The 16,491-nt window shown below is 39.0% G+C and overlaps 1 protein-coding gene across 2 annotated transcripts in view; it reads left to right on the top strand.

Moving 5' to 3' along the window:
- The first annotated feature begins 1,572 nt into the window (after nucleotides 1–1,572).
- HLTF (helicase like transcription factor) overlaps nucleotides 1,573–16,491 on the top strand; it is a 72,436-nt gene continuing 57,517 nt past the window's right edge. For both annotated transcript variants that reach the window (XM_082625952.1, XM_082625951.1), the window contains exons 1-2: nucleotides 1,573–1,728; nucleotides 2,930–3,137. In XM_082625952.1, the coding sequence (XP_082482078.1) occupies nucleotides 1,709–1,728; nucleotides 2,930–3,137 (228 nt within the window). In that variant the 5' untranslated portion in view covers nucleotides 1,573–1,708. The remainder of the gene's footprint in view (nucleotides 1,729–2,929; nucleotides 3,138–16,491) is intronic.

Here is a 16,491-nt window from a genome sequence, read left to right as displayed (position 1 = left end):
TTCGAGCCCTGGTCTGGGAAGATCCCACACGCCGCGGAGCAACTAAGCCCATGCGCCCCAACTACTGACCCTGTGCTCTAGAGCCCACGAGCCACAACTACTGAAGCCCGCGTGCCTAGAGCCCGTGCTCCGCAACAAGAGAAGCCACCGCAATGAGAAGGCTGCGCACCGAAACGAAGAGTAGCCCCTGCTCGCTGCAGCTAGAGAGAGCCCGCACACAGCATCAAAGATCCAACGCAGCCAAAAATAAATAAATTTATTTTAAAAATAACTAAAATAATTTGAAATGCCACGCCCTTCATCTTCCTTCTGTTTAGTGAGATGAAGTAATAAGTTGCTGCAAATTCTATTTCTCATTCTACTGCAGCTTCATATTTACAGATCGAATAGTTTTAGTGAACAAATGCCTCCTGAAAGACTGTTTCATTGACCATCTCTCTTACTCTTCTGATGGAAGTGTGAAATGGACCACTCTTTGAAGGGCAAGGGTCCATACTAATCACCTTCTCAAATACATTTCCTCTTTGATCCTGCACATCCCTTGACAGTTACACCTAGCCCTAAGCACTGGTCAGGGCCACCACCAGCTTCTTACCCCGGTGCTGTTGCTGCACCAGGTATTATACAAGGCCCCCAAGGCGTAGAGACCAGCCCTGCCAGCACCTTGGCTGGCAGCACGACGAACTGGCCCACCCACTCAAAGTTGAATTCTCCTGAGTCTCCTCAGATTCTCAAAAGCCGTCCACGGAGCACTCGGGAGCGACCCCTACAGTTCCCCGAGGAAAACCAGCTTCTTCCCACCCTGCAGGGAGAGCCACGTGCCCTCAGGGGAGGCTGGGCCACTTCCAGCTGCCACCAACAAGGTTCTTGTGCTCTCATCACATTTTATGGCTTTCCTCTAGTAGAAATGAAAATTCCGGCCCCCCCCAAAAAGGTGGGGGTGGTGGGAGAGGGAGAGAGGGAGAGATGGAGGGGGAACGCCATAAATCTAAATTGCGATTAAGCTCTCCGTACCCGGTGTGGCTCATTGATTCGCTCGTGGGGCTTAAAATGCATATTTTGAGGGCAACTACCTGGATTCACCGCAGATAAACGAAGGAAAGGAGCTTACGCAGTGGAAGACACTACTACATGTCACCTAAGATCAAGGGAAAATTAGAGGCAGGATAGTGGTAGGACCTGAAGAATGGGGCCGAGGCTTAGGGCTTGAGGGAAACAGCGGAAAGGACAGGCGTCGCCCTTTCATTGAGTCGGGGAATCAAACAGAAACGTGTACACCCTGAGCACTGCAGCCGGGCTCCTCGAACCGCGTGGCTTTCCCTCGCCCCTGCCTTGGGGGTAGGGAAGAACCCGGATGAAACCGCCCCTGCAGCCGGGACCCCCTCCTCCCGTCTTTGAATCGCTGCGCAGGGCGGAGTTGCTCACCCTTCTGTGCTCTGCTTGGTTGGTCTCCGTAGGCCCCTCCTCGGGATTGGACGTTCCGGGTGCCAGTCACAAAGCGTCGCTGGCCTCTCACATTGCTGCTGAAAGGAGACGGCGTCGACGTCTGGCTTGGCTCGCGGCGTCTTACCTTGAAGAAGCGCGCTCTTGCTTCGGCCCTCGGAACCTGCCCTAGGCTTTTCGGCCCCGGGGCCTGGAAGGAGGCTTTTCCAGGCGGCTCGAGAACGATCCCGGGCGCCTAAGTTCCTCTCGTCACCCACTCAGCGCCATGTCCTGGATGTTTAAGAGGTGAAGGGGGTGAAGGGGGCGGAGGGAGCGGGGCGCAGGGGGTAACGGCGTGGCTGCGTCCCCAGATGAACCTGACTTTCCCCGCGTTTCCTTCGCGTTCCCCTTGCGAGCCTCAGCTCGCAAGCTGGCGTTCGTCCCCCTGGCGGCTCCTATAGCCGCGGGAGAAATAAATGCAGAGTTTCCGCGGGCGAGGGGAGGCTCCTCAGGCGAGTCTCGTGCCAGGGCCTTGGGGAAATCTCTGTCAACGGCTGTAGGGGGCCTGGGGCTCTAAGCTCCACTCCTTAGCCGGGGTCTCTTCTCGCCCTGTGCTTTATTCCACAAGACACCCATGAGATACCCACTGTGCGCCGAGCATTGTGCTCGGCCGAAAGGGCCGCGTAAGACAGCCCCTGTCCCCAAGCACCTCACAACTGATGTGCATGCACAGACGTGCAAATACACGTCTGCAGAGGAGCCAAAAGCAGGACGCGTGACGTGCAAGGAGAACGCAGGGGAAATAGCTTCTCTCCGTTCTTAGCAAAGTAGAAGCTTCCTGGAAGCCTCCCAGCCGACTTCCTCTTACTTTTCATTGTCCAAATTGGTTTACATACCCGTTCCGGAAACAATTCTCCATCGGGGGGTTGAGGTTACCCTTAAACCAACGGGAGTGGGGGGCTTGAGGTCAGCTTCCCATGATGGCACCGTTAGGATACCTGAATAAAATAAGGGTTCTAGTCGAAGGGAATTAAAGTAGTGGTTACTGGATATATTATTTGTAAAGCTATAAATGGCTTCGTGTAAAAAAATTAAGTATTTTCAAGTCTCTTCTAGCTCAAGATGTATTGAAATTTTGGTGTATAATTAGTTAACAGACATCACATATATTTCAGTTTAAGTAGGTGATGCAGACTAGGAAAGAGATTTGTGAACCCTTATTGGGGTTTTCACTTTGAATACTTGAGGGTAGAAGACACATTATTGAACAGGTAGGGTTTCTAGAAGCCTCCGCCACTCCAATTCTTGCTTTAACCAGAGGAACGCGATTAATCTTTATACAGCACTTCCCACATAAGATTTAATTTGTTGAAGTAAAATGTGAGAAAACAATTGGCCTTTAAATATGGTATGGTCTTTGAGAAATATTTGGTTAAATATTGTATTGTTTTTCTGTGTGTGTGGTTTTTTTTTGTTGTTGTTTTTTGTTTGTTTGTTTTTTTAATAGAGATCCTGTTTGGAAGTACTTGCAGACTGTCCAGTACGGAGTCCATGGAAATTTTCCACGCCTCTCATATCCAACTTTCTTTCCTCGTTTTGAATTCCAAGATATTATTCCTCCAGATGATTTCCTAACGAGCGATGAAGAGCTAGATTCAGTTTTATTTGGAACTTTGAGAGGTCATGTAGTTGGACTACGCTATTACACAGGAGTAGTGAGTATAACATTAGATATTAAGTTAATGTGATATGATATATTATTAACCTAGAAAATAAGGATTAGAAGGTGATATGTGCAGTAAATATTTACTTTAAGTAATTGAAATATATCTGGGCAAGAGATAACAAATACCTAATTATTAATATTCTTTTACTTTTATATCATGGTTATAATATACAAAGCATTGTTTCCTGTATGGTGTCATTTGATCATTACAGTGTCTCTGAGGTAGATAGGACATCTATTATCCCCTTGTAGAACTGAAGCTCAGGAAGGTTAAATGATTTGCTCAAAAAGCACAGATACTATGTGGTACATTTGCAAAATGACTTCCAAGTCAGTCCATTGCTTTCTCCTCTCCTGTCCCTTAGCACATTTCTACACTTTACTATTTTTAATTTAGGAAGATCAATTCATACTAGATAAGGGAATTGTCTATTTTTAGGTACTTTTTTTTCTTTCTGTGTTTATCTTTTTGTATCTCTAGTCTCTGCATTGTATGTATGTGTGTGTGTGAGAGAGAGAGAACAGAGACAAAGATAGAGAAAGCAGTTGTCTTTGTCATGGTTGTCTAGTATGCCTCTGTGTTATCTGGATGATATATCTCTAGTTTTATTTTTTTAGTTATGAAAAATTTCAAACATGCATAAAAGTAGAATAATACAGTAAACTTCCATATACCCATGATCCAGATTCAGTAGTTAACAAGTTTTTTGCACATTAGCTTCATCACTTTTTCTCTTTTTCTTGGGTATTAAATATTCCAACTGTATCACTTTACAACATTTAAGTGTGTATCTCTAAAAAAATTCAGGCATTTTCTTTTTTTTTGCATTACGCGGGCCTCTCACTGCTGTGGCCTCTCCCGTTGCAGAGCACAGGCTGCGGACGCGCAGGCCCAGCGGCCATGGCTCAGGGGCCCAGCTGCTCCGCGGCATGTGGGATCTTCCCGGACCGGGGCATAAACCCGTGTCCCCTGCATAGGCAGGCGGACTCTCAACCACTGCGCCACTAGGGAAGCCCCAGGCATTTTCTTATATCGTTGTACTTAACAAAATTAATAATAATTCTCTATTACATCCAATAACTAATACATAATCAGTTTTCTTAATTGTTTAAAAATGCCTTTTTATTGTTAATTTTTTTGAGTCAGGATCAAAACAAGTTAATAATAGTACCTTTGGTTATGTAAGTCACCTCCCTGCCCTTTGTTTCATGTCATTGATTTATTGCAGAAACTGCATATATTGTTCTGTGGAAAGTTGGATTTACCAGTTCTTCCATTCTCCCCTATTTTTCTTATGGCGAAGCTTCTCAAATCATTTTTTGGTTGTCTGAAGTATATTTTGTGGGAGATTCCTTGGGGAAGAATTGTCTAGTGTTTTATTCTCTCATATTTTCTTTGTAATAGTAGAGCTTCTCAGATCATTTTATGGTTGTCTGAAATGTGTTGAAGTGTGTTGTCTAGGAGATTCCTTAGGAAGGAACAATATTTCCTGAGTTTTGTATGTTTGTACTTGTGGTACTTATATGCTTCAAGAATAATTTGGTTGAATATAAAATCCTTGACCCATATTTTCTCTCCACAATATCTTGGTGTTGTATAAAATGTTGCTGGTTAAAATTCTGATGCCAATATGATTTCTCTCCCATGTAGATCAATTGGAATTATTCTGCTTGGATAACTAAAGGATATTTTTCCTTATCTTGAAAGTCCAAAAGTTTCATTAGGCAATGTCTTAGTGATGACTGTTCTGTAACTTCGTTTTCTTCTATTTCAGAAAACTTTAATTATGGTTTTAAATGTTTGTTTTGTTTCAGAGCTTGTTTTTCTTCAAAGGACTCCATTCTACTCTCTCTGTATTACATCTCTTCTGCATATACGTATGCCATATATAAATGCCTATTCCTCTGAAATCCTTTTTATCATATTTTTTCACTTTTCTGTTTTTCATCATTTATTTCCCTTACCATGTTTTTTACAAGATCTGTTCACTTTTGTGTTCTTTCTATTCTTTAATTCTGAAATAGTTTTTCTTTTCTAATTTTTTCCTGAAATCTGTCAGTTCTCAATTCATATATCCATCTGTTCTCTAGCTCTCATATTCATTTCTGAACTTTCCTATTTTGGATTTGTGTAATTTTTTCAAAACGTAACATTGTTTTTAAATTATTTTAAACCATTGTGAAATATTAGATCATGCTTGTTATTGACCTTAGAACTATCACTGTTTGTTGATCTCAGAATAATTTCTGTGACACTGGTAAGCTAATACAAATGTGATGAGCTGATTAAGACTAATCATTATTTTTTTTATTTTACAAAATGTATATTATTTATTTTATAAGTAATACACATTTATTATTTTAAAATGGCTAAAAGAAAAAGTATCAACTCTACCTGAATCCAGAATCACAACTTACGTTGTTATGTCTTCCACGCTTTACTCTATGAGAAAATATACATGTGACTTTAAATCATATTATATATTAATAAAAATGAGGATCATATTATGCCTATTATAGTAATCACCTTTTTTAAAGTAAAATATTAGGAATATCTTTTCATGTCAATACAGATCTTTATTGTACTTTATTCTTGTTGATGGATGTTTTGGAGTTCATAATTGACAGAAATCTTGTAATAAAAATTGAGGTATTTATCTTTGCATGCTTTTGATTATTTTCAACTTTTTTCCACTTTATTGAGATGTGATTTATATATATATTTATAAATGCAAGCATTTTAAGTATATGATTCTAAGAGTTTTAACAAAGATATATACCTGATAATCACCACCCCATCAACATATAGATCATTTCCATCACTTCTGAAAGTTCTCTTGTATTCTCTTGCAGTCCTTCAGCCCTGCCTCTGCCTGAAGAACCACCAGTCTGACTTCTATCACTGTAGATTAGTTTAGCTTATTCTAGAGCTTCATATACTTTATTTTTTTGGCTGCGCCGCGCGGCATGCAGAAATGTGGGATCTTAGTTCCCTGACTAGGGATCGAACCCGTACCCCCTGTGGTGGAAGCATGGAGTCCTAAGCACTGGACTGCCAGGGAATTCCCTAGAGCTTCATATACTTGAATCATATAGTATATACTTTTTAAGTCTGGCTTCATTCAAACTCACCATAATTCAGATACTTCTTGAGTCAATTTTGGAAATTCATATTTTTAAAGAAAAGCATCCATTTATATTTTCAAACTTATTGCCACGGAGTTTACATAGTAGTCATATACACATAAAAATATTTTAACTATGTTTATGGTTATGTTCCTGTTTTCATTGTGTTATGTATTTGTGTCTATTCTTATTTTTTATTCATTAGCCTTGATAGAGATTTATCTGTTTCATCTTTTAAGGTAGTCTTTCTTGGATTTTTTTATGATTATCTTTCTTTTTTTTAATTTTTGAATTTTTTTATACAGCAGGTTCTTATTAGTCATCCATTTTATACACATCAGTGTATACTTGTCAATCCCAATCGCCCAATTCAGCACACCACTATCCCCCCGCCACCCCCCGCAGCTTTCCCCTCTTGGTGTCCTTACGTTTGTTCTCTACATCTGTGTCTCAACCTCTGCCCTGTAAACCGGTTCATCTGTACCATTTTTCTAGTTCCACATACATGTGTTAGTATACGATATTTGTTTTTCTCATTCTGACTTACTTCACTCTGTATGACTGTCTCTAGATGCATCCACATCTCAAAAAATGACTCAGTATTGTTCCTTTTTATGGCTGAGTAATATTCCATTGTATATATGTACCACATCTTCTTTATCCATTCATCTGTTGATGGGCATTTAGGTTGCTTCTATGACCTGGCTATTGTAAATAGTGCTGCAGTGAACTTTGGGGTGCATGTGTCTTTTTGAATTACAGTTTTCTCTGGATATATGCCCAGTAGTGGGATTGCTGGATCATATGGTAATTCTATTTTTACTTTTTAAGAAACCTCCATACTGTTCTCCATAGTGGCTGTATAAATTTACATTTCCACCAACAGTGCAAGAGGGTTCCCTTTTCTCCACACCCTCTCCAGCATTTGTTTGTAGATTTTCTGATGAAGCCCATTCTAACTCATGTGAGATGATACCTCATTGAAGTTTTGATTTGCATTTCTCTAATAATTAGTGATGTTGAGCAGCTTTTCCTGTGCTTCATGGCCATGTGTATGTCTTCTTTGGAGAAATGTCTATTAAGGTCTTCTGCACATTTTTGGATTGGGTTGGTTGTTTCTTTAATATTGAGCTGCATGAGTTGTTTATACATTTTGGAGATTAATCCTTTGTCCGTTGATTCCTTTGCAAATATTTTCTCCCATTCTGAGGGTTGCCTTTTTGTCTTGTTTATGGTTTCTTTTGCTTTGCAAAAGCTTTTAAATTTCATTAGGTCCCATTTGTTTATTTTTGTTTTTATTTCTATTACTCTAGGAGGTGGAACAAAAAAGATCTTGTTGTGATTTATGTCAAAGAGTGTTTTTCCTGTGTTTTCCTCTAAGAGTTTTATAGTGTCCAGTCTTACATTTAGGTCTAGAACCCATCCTGAGTTTATTTTTGTGTATGGTGTTAGGGAGTGTTCTAATTTCATTCTTTTACATGTAGCTGTCCAGTTTTCCCAGTACCACTTATTGAAGAGACTGTCTTTTCTCCATTGTATATCCTTGCCTCCTTTGTCATAGATTAGTTGACACTAGGTGCGTGGGTTTATCTCTGGGCTTTCTATCTTGTTCCATTGATATGTGTTTCTGTTTTTGTGCCAGTACCATATATTCTTGATTACTGTAGCTTTGTAGTATAGTCTGAAGTCAGGGAGTCTGATTCTTCCAGCTCCGTTTTTTTCCCTCAAGACTGCTTTGGCTATTCGGGGGCTTTTGTGTCTCCATACAAATTTTAAGATTTTTTGTTCTAGTTCCTTAAAAAATGCCATTGGTAATTTGATAGGGATTGCATTGCATCTGTAGATTGCTTTCGGTAGTAGAGTCATTTTCAAAATATTGATTCTTCCACACCAAGAACATGGTATATCTCTCCATCTGTTGGTATTACCTTTAATTTCTTTCATCAGTGTCTTATAGTTGTCTGCATACAGGTCTTTTGTCTCCCCAGGTAGGTTTATACCTAGGTATTTTATTCTTTTTGATGCATTGGTAAATGGGATTGTTTCCTTAATTTCTCCTTCTGATCTTTCATTGTTAGTGTATAGGAATACAAGAGATTTCTGTGTATTAATCTTGTATCCTGCAACTTTATCAAATTCATTGATTAACTCTAGTAGTTTTCTGGTGGCATTTTTAGGATTCTCTATGTATAGTAACATGTCATCTGCAAACAGAGACAGTTTTACTTCTTCTTTTCCAATTTGTATTCCTTTTATTTCTTTTTCTTCTCTGATTGCTGTGGCTAGGACTTCCAAAACTATGTTGAATAATAGTGGTGAGAGTGGACATCCTTGTCTTGTTCCTGATCTTAGAGGAAATGCTTTCAATTTTTCACCATTGAGAATGATGTTTGCTGTGGGTTTGTCATATATGGCCTTTATTATGTTGAGGTAGGTTGTCTCTATGCCCACTTTCTGGAGAGTTTTTATCATAAATGGGTGTTGAATATTTTAGAAGCTTTTTCTGCATCTGTTGAGATGATCATGTGGTTTTTATTCTTCAGTTTGTTAATATGGTGTATCACATTGATTGATTTCCGTATATTGAAGAATCCTTGCATCCCTGGGGTAAATCCCACTTGATCATGGTGTATGATCCTTTTAATGTGTTGTTGGATTCTGTTTGCTAGTATTTGGTTGAGGATTTTTGCATCTATATTCATCAGTGATATTGGTCTTTAATTTTCTTTTTTGTAGTATCTTTGTCTGGTTTTGGCTTCAGGGTGATGGTGGCCTCATGGAATGAGTTTGGGAGTGTTCCTTCCTCTGCAGTTTTCTGGAAGAGTTTGAGAAGGATGGGTGTTAGCTCTTCTCTAAATGTTTGTTAGAATTCACCTGTGAAGCCATTTGGTCCTGGACTTTTGTTTGTTGGAAGATTTTTAATGACAGTTTCAATTTCATTACTTGTGATTGGTCTGTTCATATTTTCTATTTCTTCCTGGTTCAGTCTTGGAAGGTTATACCTTTCTAAGAATTTGTCCATTCCTTCCTAGGTTGTCCAATTTATTGGCATAGAGTTGCTTGTAGTAGTCTCTTAGAATGCTTTGTATTTCTGTGGTGCCTGTTGTAACTTCTCTGTTTTCATTTCTAATTTTATTGATTTGAGTCCTCTCCCTCTTTTTCTTGATGAGTCTGGCTAATGGTTTATCAATTTTGTTTATCCTCAGAGAACCAGCCTTTAGTTGATCTTTGCTATTGTTTTCTTTGTTTCTATTTCATTTATTTCTGCTCTGATCTTTATGATTTCTTTCCTTCTGCTAACTTTGGGTTTTGTTTGTTCTTCTTTCTCTAGTTCCTTTAGGTGTAAGGTTAGGTTGTATATTTGAGATTTTTCTTGTTTCTTGAGGTAGGCTTGTATAGCTATAAACTTCCCTCTCAGAACTGCTTTTGCTGCATCCCGTAGGATTTGTTTTTTTTTTTGGTTTTTTTTTGTGGTACGCGGGCCTCTCACTGTTGTGGCCTCTCCTGTTGTGGAGCACAGGCTCTGGACGCGCAGGCCCAGCGGCCATGGCTCATGGTCCCAGCCACTCCGCCATCCCATAGGTTTTGGATCGTCGTGTTTTTATTGTCATTTGTCTCTAGGTATTTTTTGATTTCCTCTTTGATTTATTCAGTAATCTCTTGGTTATTTAGTAATGTATTGTGTAGCCTCCATGTGTTTGTGTTTTTTATATTTTTTTCCCTGTAATTTATTTCTAATCTCATAGTGTTGTGGTCAGAAAAGATGCTTGATATGATTACAGTTTTCTTAAATTTACTGAGGCTTGATTTGTGACCCAAGATGTGATCTATCCTGGAGAATGTTCCATACGCACTTGAGAAGAAAGTGTAATATGCTGTTTTTCGATGGAACGTCCTATAAATATCAATTAAATGTGTCTGGTCTATTGTGTCATTGAAAGCTTCTGTTTCCTTATTTATTTTCATTTTGGATGATCTGTCCATTGGTGTAAGTGAGGTGTTAAAGTCCCCCACTATTATTGTGTTACTGTCGTTTTCCTCTTTTAGAGCTGTTAGCAGTTGCCTTATGTATTGAGGTGCTCCTATGTTGGGTGCATATATATTTATAATTGTTGTATCTTCTTCTTGGATTGATCTCTTGATCATTATGTAGTGTCCTTCCTTGTCTCTTGTAACATTCTTTATTTTAAAGTCTATTTGATATGAGTATTGCTACTCCAGCTTTCTTTTGATTTCCATTTGCATGGAATATCTTTTTCCATCTCCATCCCCTCACTTTCAGTCTGTATGTGTCCCTAGGTCTGAAGTGGGTCTCTTGTAGACAGCATATATATGGATCTTGTTTTTGTATCCTTTCAGCAAGCCTGAATGTCTTTTGGTTGGAACATTTAATCCATTCACATTTAAAGTAATTATGTATATGTATGTTCCTATTACCATTTTCTTAATTGTTTTGGGTTTGTTTTTGTAGGTCCTTTTCTTCTCTTGTGTTTCCCACTTAGAGAAGTTCCTTTAGCGTTTGTTGTAGAGCTGGTTTGGTGGTGCTGAATTCTCTTAGCTTTTGCTTGTCTGTAAAGCTTTTGATTCCTCCATCAAATCTGAATGAGATCCTTGCCAGGTAGAGTAATCTTGGTTGTAGGTTCTTCCCTTTCATCACTTTAAGTATATCATGCCACTGCGTTCTGGCTTGTAGAGTTTCTGCTGAGAAATCAGCTGTTAACCTTATGGGAGTTCCCTTTTATGTTATTTGTCATTTTTCCCTTGCTGCTTTCATTAATTTTTCTTTGTCTTTAATTTTGGCCAATTTAATTACTCTGTGTCTCAGCGTGTTTCTCCTTGGGTTTATCCTGTATGGACTTGCTGTGCTTCCTGGACTTGGGTGGCTATTTCCTTTCCCAAGTTAGGGAAGTTTTTGACTATAATCTCTTCAAATATTTTCTCTGGTCCTTTCTCTCTCTCTTCTCCTTCTGGGACCCGTATAATGCGAATGTTGTTGCGTTTAATGTTGTCCCAGAGGTCTCTTAGTCTGTCTCCGTTTCTTTCCATTCTTTTTCCTTTAGTCTGTTCCGCAGCAGTGAATTCCACCATTCTGTCTTCCAGGTCACTTATTCGTTCTTCTACCTAAGTTATTCTGCTCTTGATTCCTTCTAGTATAGTTTTCATTTCAGTTATTTTATTGTTCATCTCTGTTTGTTTGTTCTTTAATTCTTCTAGATCTTTGTTAAACATTTCTTGCATCTGCTCTATCTTTGCCTCCATTCTTTTTCCGAGGTCCTGGATCATCTCCACTATCATTATTCTGAATTCTTTTTCTGGAAGGTTGCCTATCTCCACTTCATTTAGTTGTTTTTCTGGGGTTTTATCTTGTTCCTTCATCTGGTATATAGCCCTCTGCCTTTTGATCTTTCTGTGAATGTGGTTTTTGTTCCACAGACTGCTATCTAAGAGGCTTGATGGGAGGGACTGGTGGTGGGTAGAGCTGACAGTTGCTTTGGTGGGTAGAGCTCAGTAAAACTTTAATCCACTTGACTGTTGATGGGTGGGGCTGGGTTCCCTCCCTGTTGGTTGTTTGCCCTGAGGCAACCCAACACTGGAGCCTACCTGGGCTCTTTGGTGGGGCTAATGACAGACTCTGGGAGGGCTCAAGCCAAGGAGTACTTCCCAGAACTTCTGCTGCCAGTGTCCTTGTCCCCATGGTGAGCCACAGCCACCTCCCGCCTCTGCAGGAGACCCTCCAACACTAACAGGTAGGTCTTGTTCAGTCTCCCCTGGGGTCACTGCTCCTTCCCCTTGGTCCCGATGCACACACTACTTTGTGTGTGCCTTCCAAGAATGGAGTCTCTGTTTTGCCTAGTCCTGTCGAAGTCCTGCAATTGAATCCCACTAGGGTTCAAAGTCTGATTCTCTTAAGAATTCCTCCTCCCGTTGCTGGACCCCCAGGTTGGGAAGCCTGATGGGGGGCTCAGAATCTTCACTCCAGTGGGTGGACTTATACCACTCCAGTGGTATAAGTGTTTTCCAGTCTGTGAGTTACCCACCCAGCAGTTATGGGATTTGATTTTACTGTGATTGCGCCCCTCCTACAATCTCATTTTGGCTTCTCCTTTATCTTTGTATGTGGGGTATCTTTTTTGGTGAGTTCCAGTGTCTTCCTGTCAGTGATTGTCCAGCAGCTAGTTGTGATTCTGGTGTTCTCACAAGAGGGAGTGAGAGCACTTCCTTCTACTCTGCCATCTTTGTTCCTCCCAGAATAACAATCTTATCATCTTTCTTTGGTCATTGATTTCTCTTTTACATTCTGTTATTCTATTTTCCTTAGGTCCATTTTGTTTTATTTTATTTTTGGATTCTTGATTCGAACACTTAATGTTAATAATAAAATATTTTAATCTTTTAAATGTTCTTCAAAGTACGACATTGGCTGTATCACCTAAGGTTTGTTATATAGTATTGGCATTATTCATTTTTAACTTTTTAAAAATGTTTTCAATTTGCTTATGTTTACATTTTTTATTTCTTGACCCATCAAAATCTTTATTTTATAATAAAGTAGATTATTTTCCATTCTATTCTAAAAGTATTGTTATAATTAGTCCTATATCTGTCTTTTTGTTGTCATCTTAATCTTGTTTTACTAATATATCCTTTCTTGTCATGTGCTTGGATCATGTTTTCTTTGTTTTTATAGTCTCAACATTTTGCGCTACTTTTTTTGGTTATATATTTTCTGGAATTTGCATATCTGGTTTAAAGAGTATCATGCTGTAAGTAGTGGCATGGGGGAGGTGGTCTGGTAGAGAACAGAGCTATGCCTCACAGAATATCTTCAAAGAGGAATTATTAGAGAGAATTATTAGAGAGGAATATTTGACTGATAATCTGGTTGGTCAGGCTGTAGTCTCTTGAGTCAGTAAACAGATGCTGGGAGAGGTTTAAAGCAGCTTTCCTGTGTATTTTTCAGGCAGTTAAAAAATTTAGGTAATTCACTTACCATAAAATTTATCATTTTTAAGTGTACAATTCAGTGGTTTTTAGATATTCACAAGTTTGTAAAACTATCCGCACTGTCTGATTCCAAAACATTTTCATCATTCCCCAAACCCTGTACCCATTAGTAATCACTCCATATTACTGTCTCCCCTTAGTCCATGGCATCCATCAATTTATGTTCTGTTTCTATGGATTTACTTACTCTAGACATTTCATGTAAATGGAATCATACAATATGTGGCCCTTGGGTCTGGCCTTCATTTCCGCCTTCTTTTGTGTTAAATCTTTTGTGTTAAATATTTCCTAGTGTACCGTAGTAGTTCCCTGGTTGTTTCTTTATTATATATTTTGAGTTGTTTTCTTAGTAGTTGCCCTTGGGAATTACTAACATCTTAATTCATAAGAATCTAGTTTGGATTTATGGCAACTTAATTTCAATTGTTTATAAAAACCTTGCTTTGAGATAGTTCCATTGTCTTCCTTCCTACTCCTTTATGCTGTTTTCATACAGATTAATTCTTTATATACATCATATGTTCATCAATACAGGTTTATAATGATTATGTCCTTTTAAATCAGATAGGAGGGAAAAGGTACAACCAAAAAATTTTATACTGTCTTTTATATTTACCTGTGTAATTACCTTTACCTGTGCTTTTTATTTCTTCATGTAGATTCAAGTTACTGTCTAGTGCCTTTGATTTCAGCCTGAAGGTCTTCTTTTAATATTTCTTGTAGGGTAGGTCAGCTAGTGATGGATTCTGTCAGTTTTTGTTTATCTGGGAATTTCTTAATTTCTTCTTTATTTTTTTTTTTCTGGTAACCTATTGAGGTTTTTTTTTTTTTTTTCCTCCAATTCGCGCTGTCTCGGCGCACGTACATGTCACCAGCTCTTTTTTTTTTTTTTTTTTTTTTATTTATGGCTGTGTTGGGTCTTCGTTTCTGTGCGAGGGCTTTCTCTAGTTGTGGCAAGTGGGGGCCACTCCTCATCGCGGTGCGCGGGCCTCTCGCTATCGCGGCCTCTCTTGTTGCGGAGCACAGGCTCCAGACGCGCAGGCTCAGTAATTGTGGCTCACGGGGCCAGCTGCTCCGTGGCATGTGGGATCTTCCCAGACCAGGGCTCGAACCCGTGTGTCCGGCATTGGCAGGCGGACGCTCAACCACTGCGCCACCAGGGAAGCCCCTCTTCTTTATTTTTGAAGGATAGTTTTGCCAGGTATAGAATTCTTGGTCGAATTTTTTTCTTTTAGCACTTTGAGAAGTTATCCCACTGTATTCTGGTCTCCATGGTTTCTGGTGAAAAATCAGATGTTAATCTTATTGAGGATCCCCTGTATGTAATGAGTTGTTTCTCTCAGTTGCTTTCAGTGTTCTTTCCACAGTTTGATTTTGGTGTGTCTGGGTTTGAATGTCTTTGAGTTTTTTTTACTTGGAGTTTGTTGAGCTTCTTAAATATGTAGATTAATGTTTTTTCATCAAATGTGGGAAGTTTTTGGCTATTATGTCTTCAAATATTCTCTCTACCTCTTTTTCTCCTCTCCTCCTGAGACTCTCATCATGTGTGTGTTGGTATGCTTGCTGTTATCCCACAGGATCTGTTCATCTTTCTTCATTCTTTCTTCTTTCTGTTCCTCAAACTATAACTGTTCCTCAGACATTATAGTCTCAGTTGACCTGTCATCAACTTCATTGATTCTTTCTTCTGCCTGCTCATATCTGATGTTTGAGCCTCTGTAGTGAATCTTAGACTTTAGTTAACTATGTACATTTTGACTCCAGAATTTCTATTTGGTGAGACATAGTTCTCATGCTTTCCTTTAGTTCTGCAGACATGGTTTACTTTAGATCTTTGAACATATTTAAAATTAAAACTTAAGTTTTTTTCTAGTAGGTCAATCATCTGTGCTTCCTTATGGGTAGATGATTGATAGCTTTTTTCCTTTGTGTGAGCTGTACTTTCTCGTTTCTTTGCGTGTCTCTCTTGTTGTTGAAAAGTAGACGTTTTAAATAATATAGCAACTCTAAATCATATGATCCTGCAATCCCACTCCTGGGCATATATCCAGAGAAAACTGTAATTCAAAAAGATCTATGCACACCAATGTTCATTGCAGCACTATGTACAATAGCCAAGACATAGAAGCAACCTAAGTGTCCATCAACAGATGGATAAAGAAGATGTGGTATATCTATATAATGGAATATTACTCAGCCATAAAAGAGAATGAGATAATGCCCTTTGCAGCAACATGGATGGACCTAAAGATTATCATACTAAGTGAAATAAGCCAGACAGAGAAAGATAAATATCGTATGATATCATTTATATGTGGAACCTAAAAAAAATGATACAAATAGATCCACAGATATAGAAAACAAACTTATGGTTACCAAAGGGGAAATGGGGGGATGGATAAATTAGGAGTTTGGGATAAAATATACACACTGCTATATAACCAAGAAGGACCTACTGTATAGGACAGGAAACTGTATGCAATATTTCATAATAGCCTATAAGTGAAAGGAATCTGAAAAAGAATAGATTTTATATATATATATATAAATTATATGTGTATATATGTATATGTGTATGTATTTATATACATGTATAACTGAATCACTGTGCTGTACACCTGAAACTAACACAATAGTATAAATCAACTATACTTCAACTAAAAAAAACTATATGTGATGATGAATGTGAGCTAAAAAAAAATAATTTGGCAGCTCTAGAAATCAGATTCTTCCTTCTCCCCTGGATTGGTTGTTGCTGATTTTGGTTATTGTTGTTTGTTTAGTAACTTTTGCTGAATTAACCCTGTGAAAGTCTTTGTTGTGTCTAGCCACTGATATCTGTATTTGGTTAGCTTAGTGGTCAGGTAATGACTGAACTAGAACCAGTAAATTTCCCAGTCTTTACTGAGAGGATCTGTGTGCATTTGGAGCACTCCTTCAACACTCAGCTTGGCAGTTGACAGCTCTGCCTTAGCCTTTATTTCCTGCCTGTTCAGAGCTTCAAGTTTAGCCAGTGGTGAGAGCTTAAGACCTTCTCAGGTCTTTCCTGAACATATTCACAGCCCTGGGCATGCATACAGCCCTGTGCTTGCATTTGGTCTTCTAGATTTCCAGGAATATGTTGGAGCTTTGAACATCTTATTCTCCGCTTTTTCCTCTTAAGCCCTTTGGTTATTGTTTTGTTTGCCCTAGCTGTTACCCACTGCCTGTAA

This window comes from Mesoplodon mirus (assembly GCF_964341445.2).
Source record: "Mesoplodon mirus genome assembly, chromosome: 6".
Taxonomy (NCBI): Eukaryota; Metazoa; Chordata; class Mammalia; order Artiodactyla; family Ziphiidae; genus Mesoplodon; species Mesoplodon mirus.
Note: the sequence above shows the minus strand (reverse complement) of the source record. Positions and strands in the feature narration are given on the sequence as shown.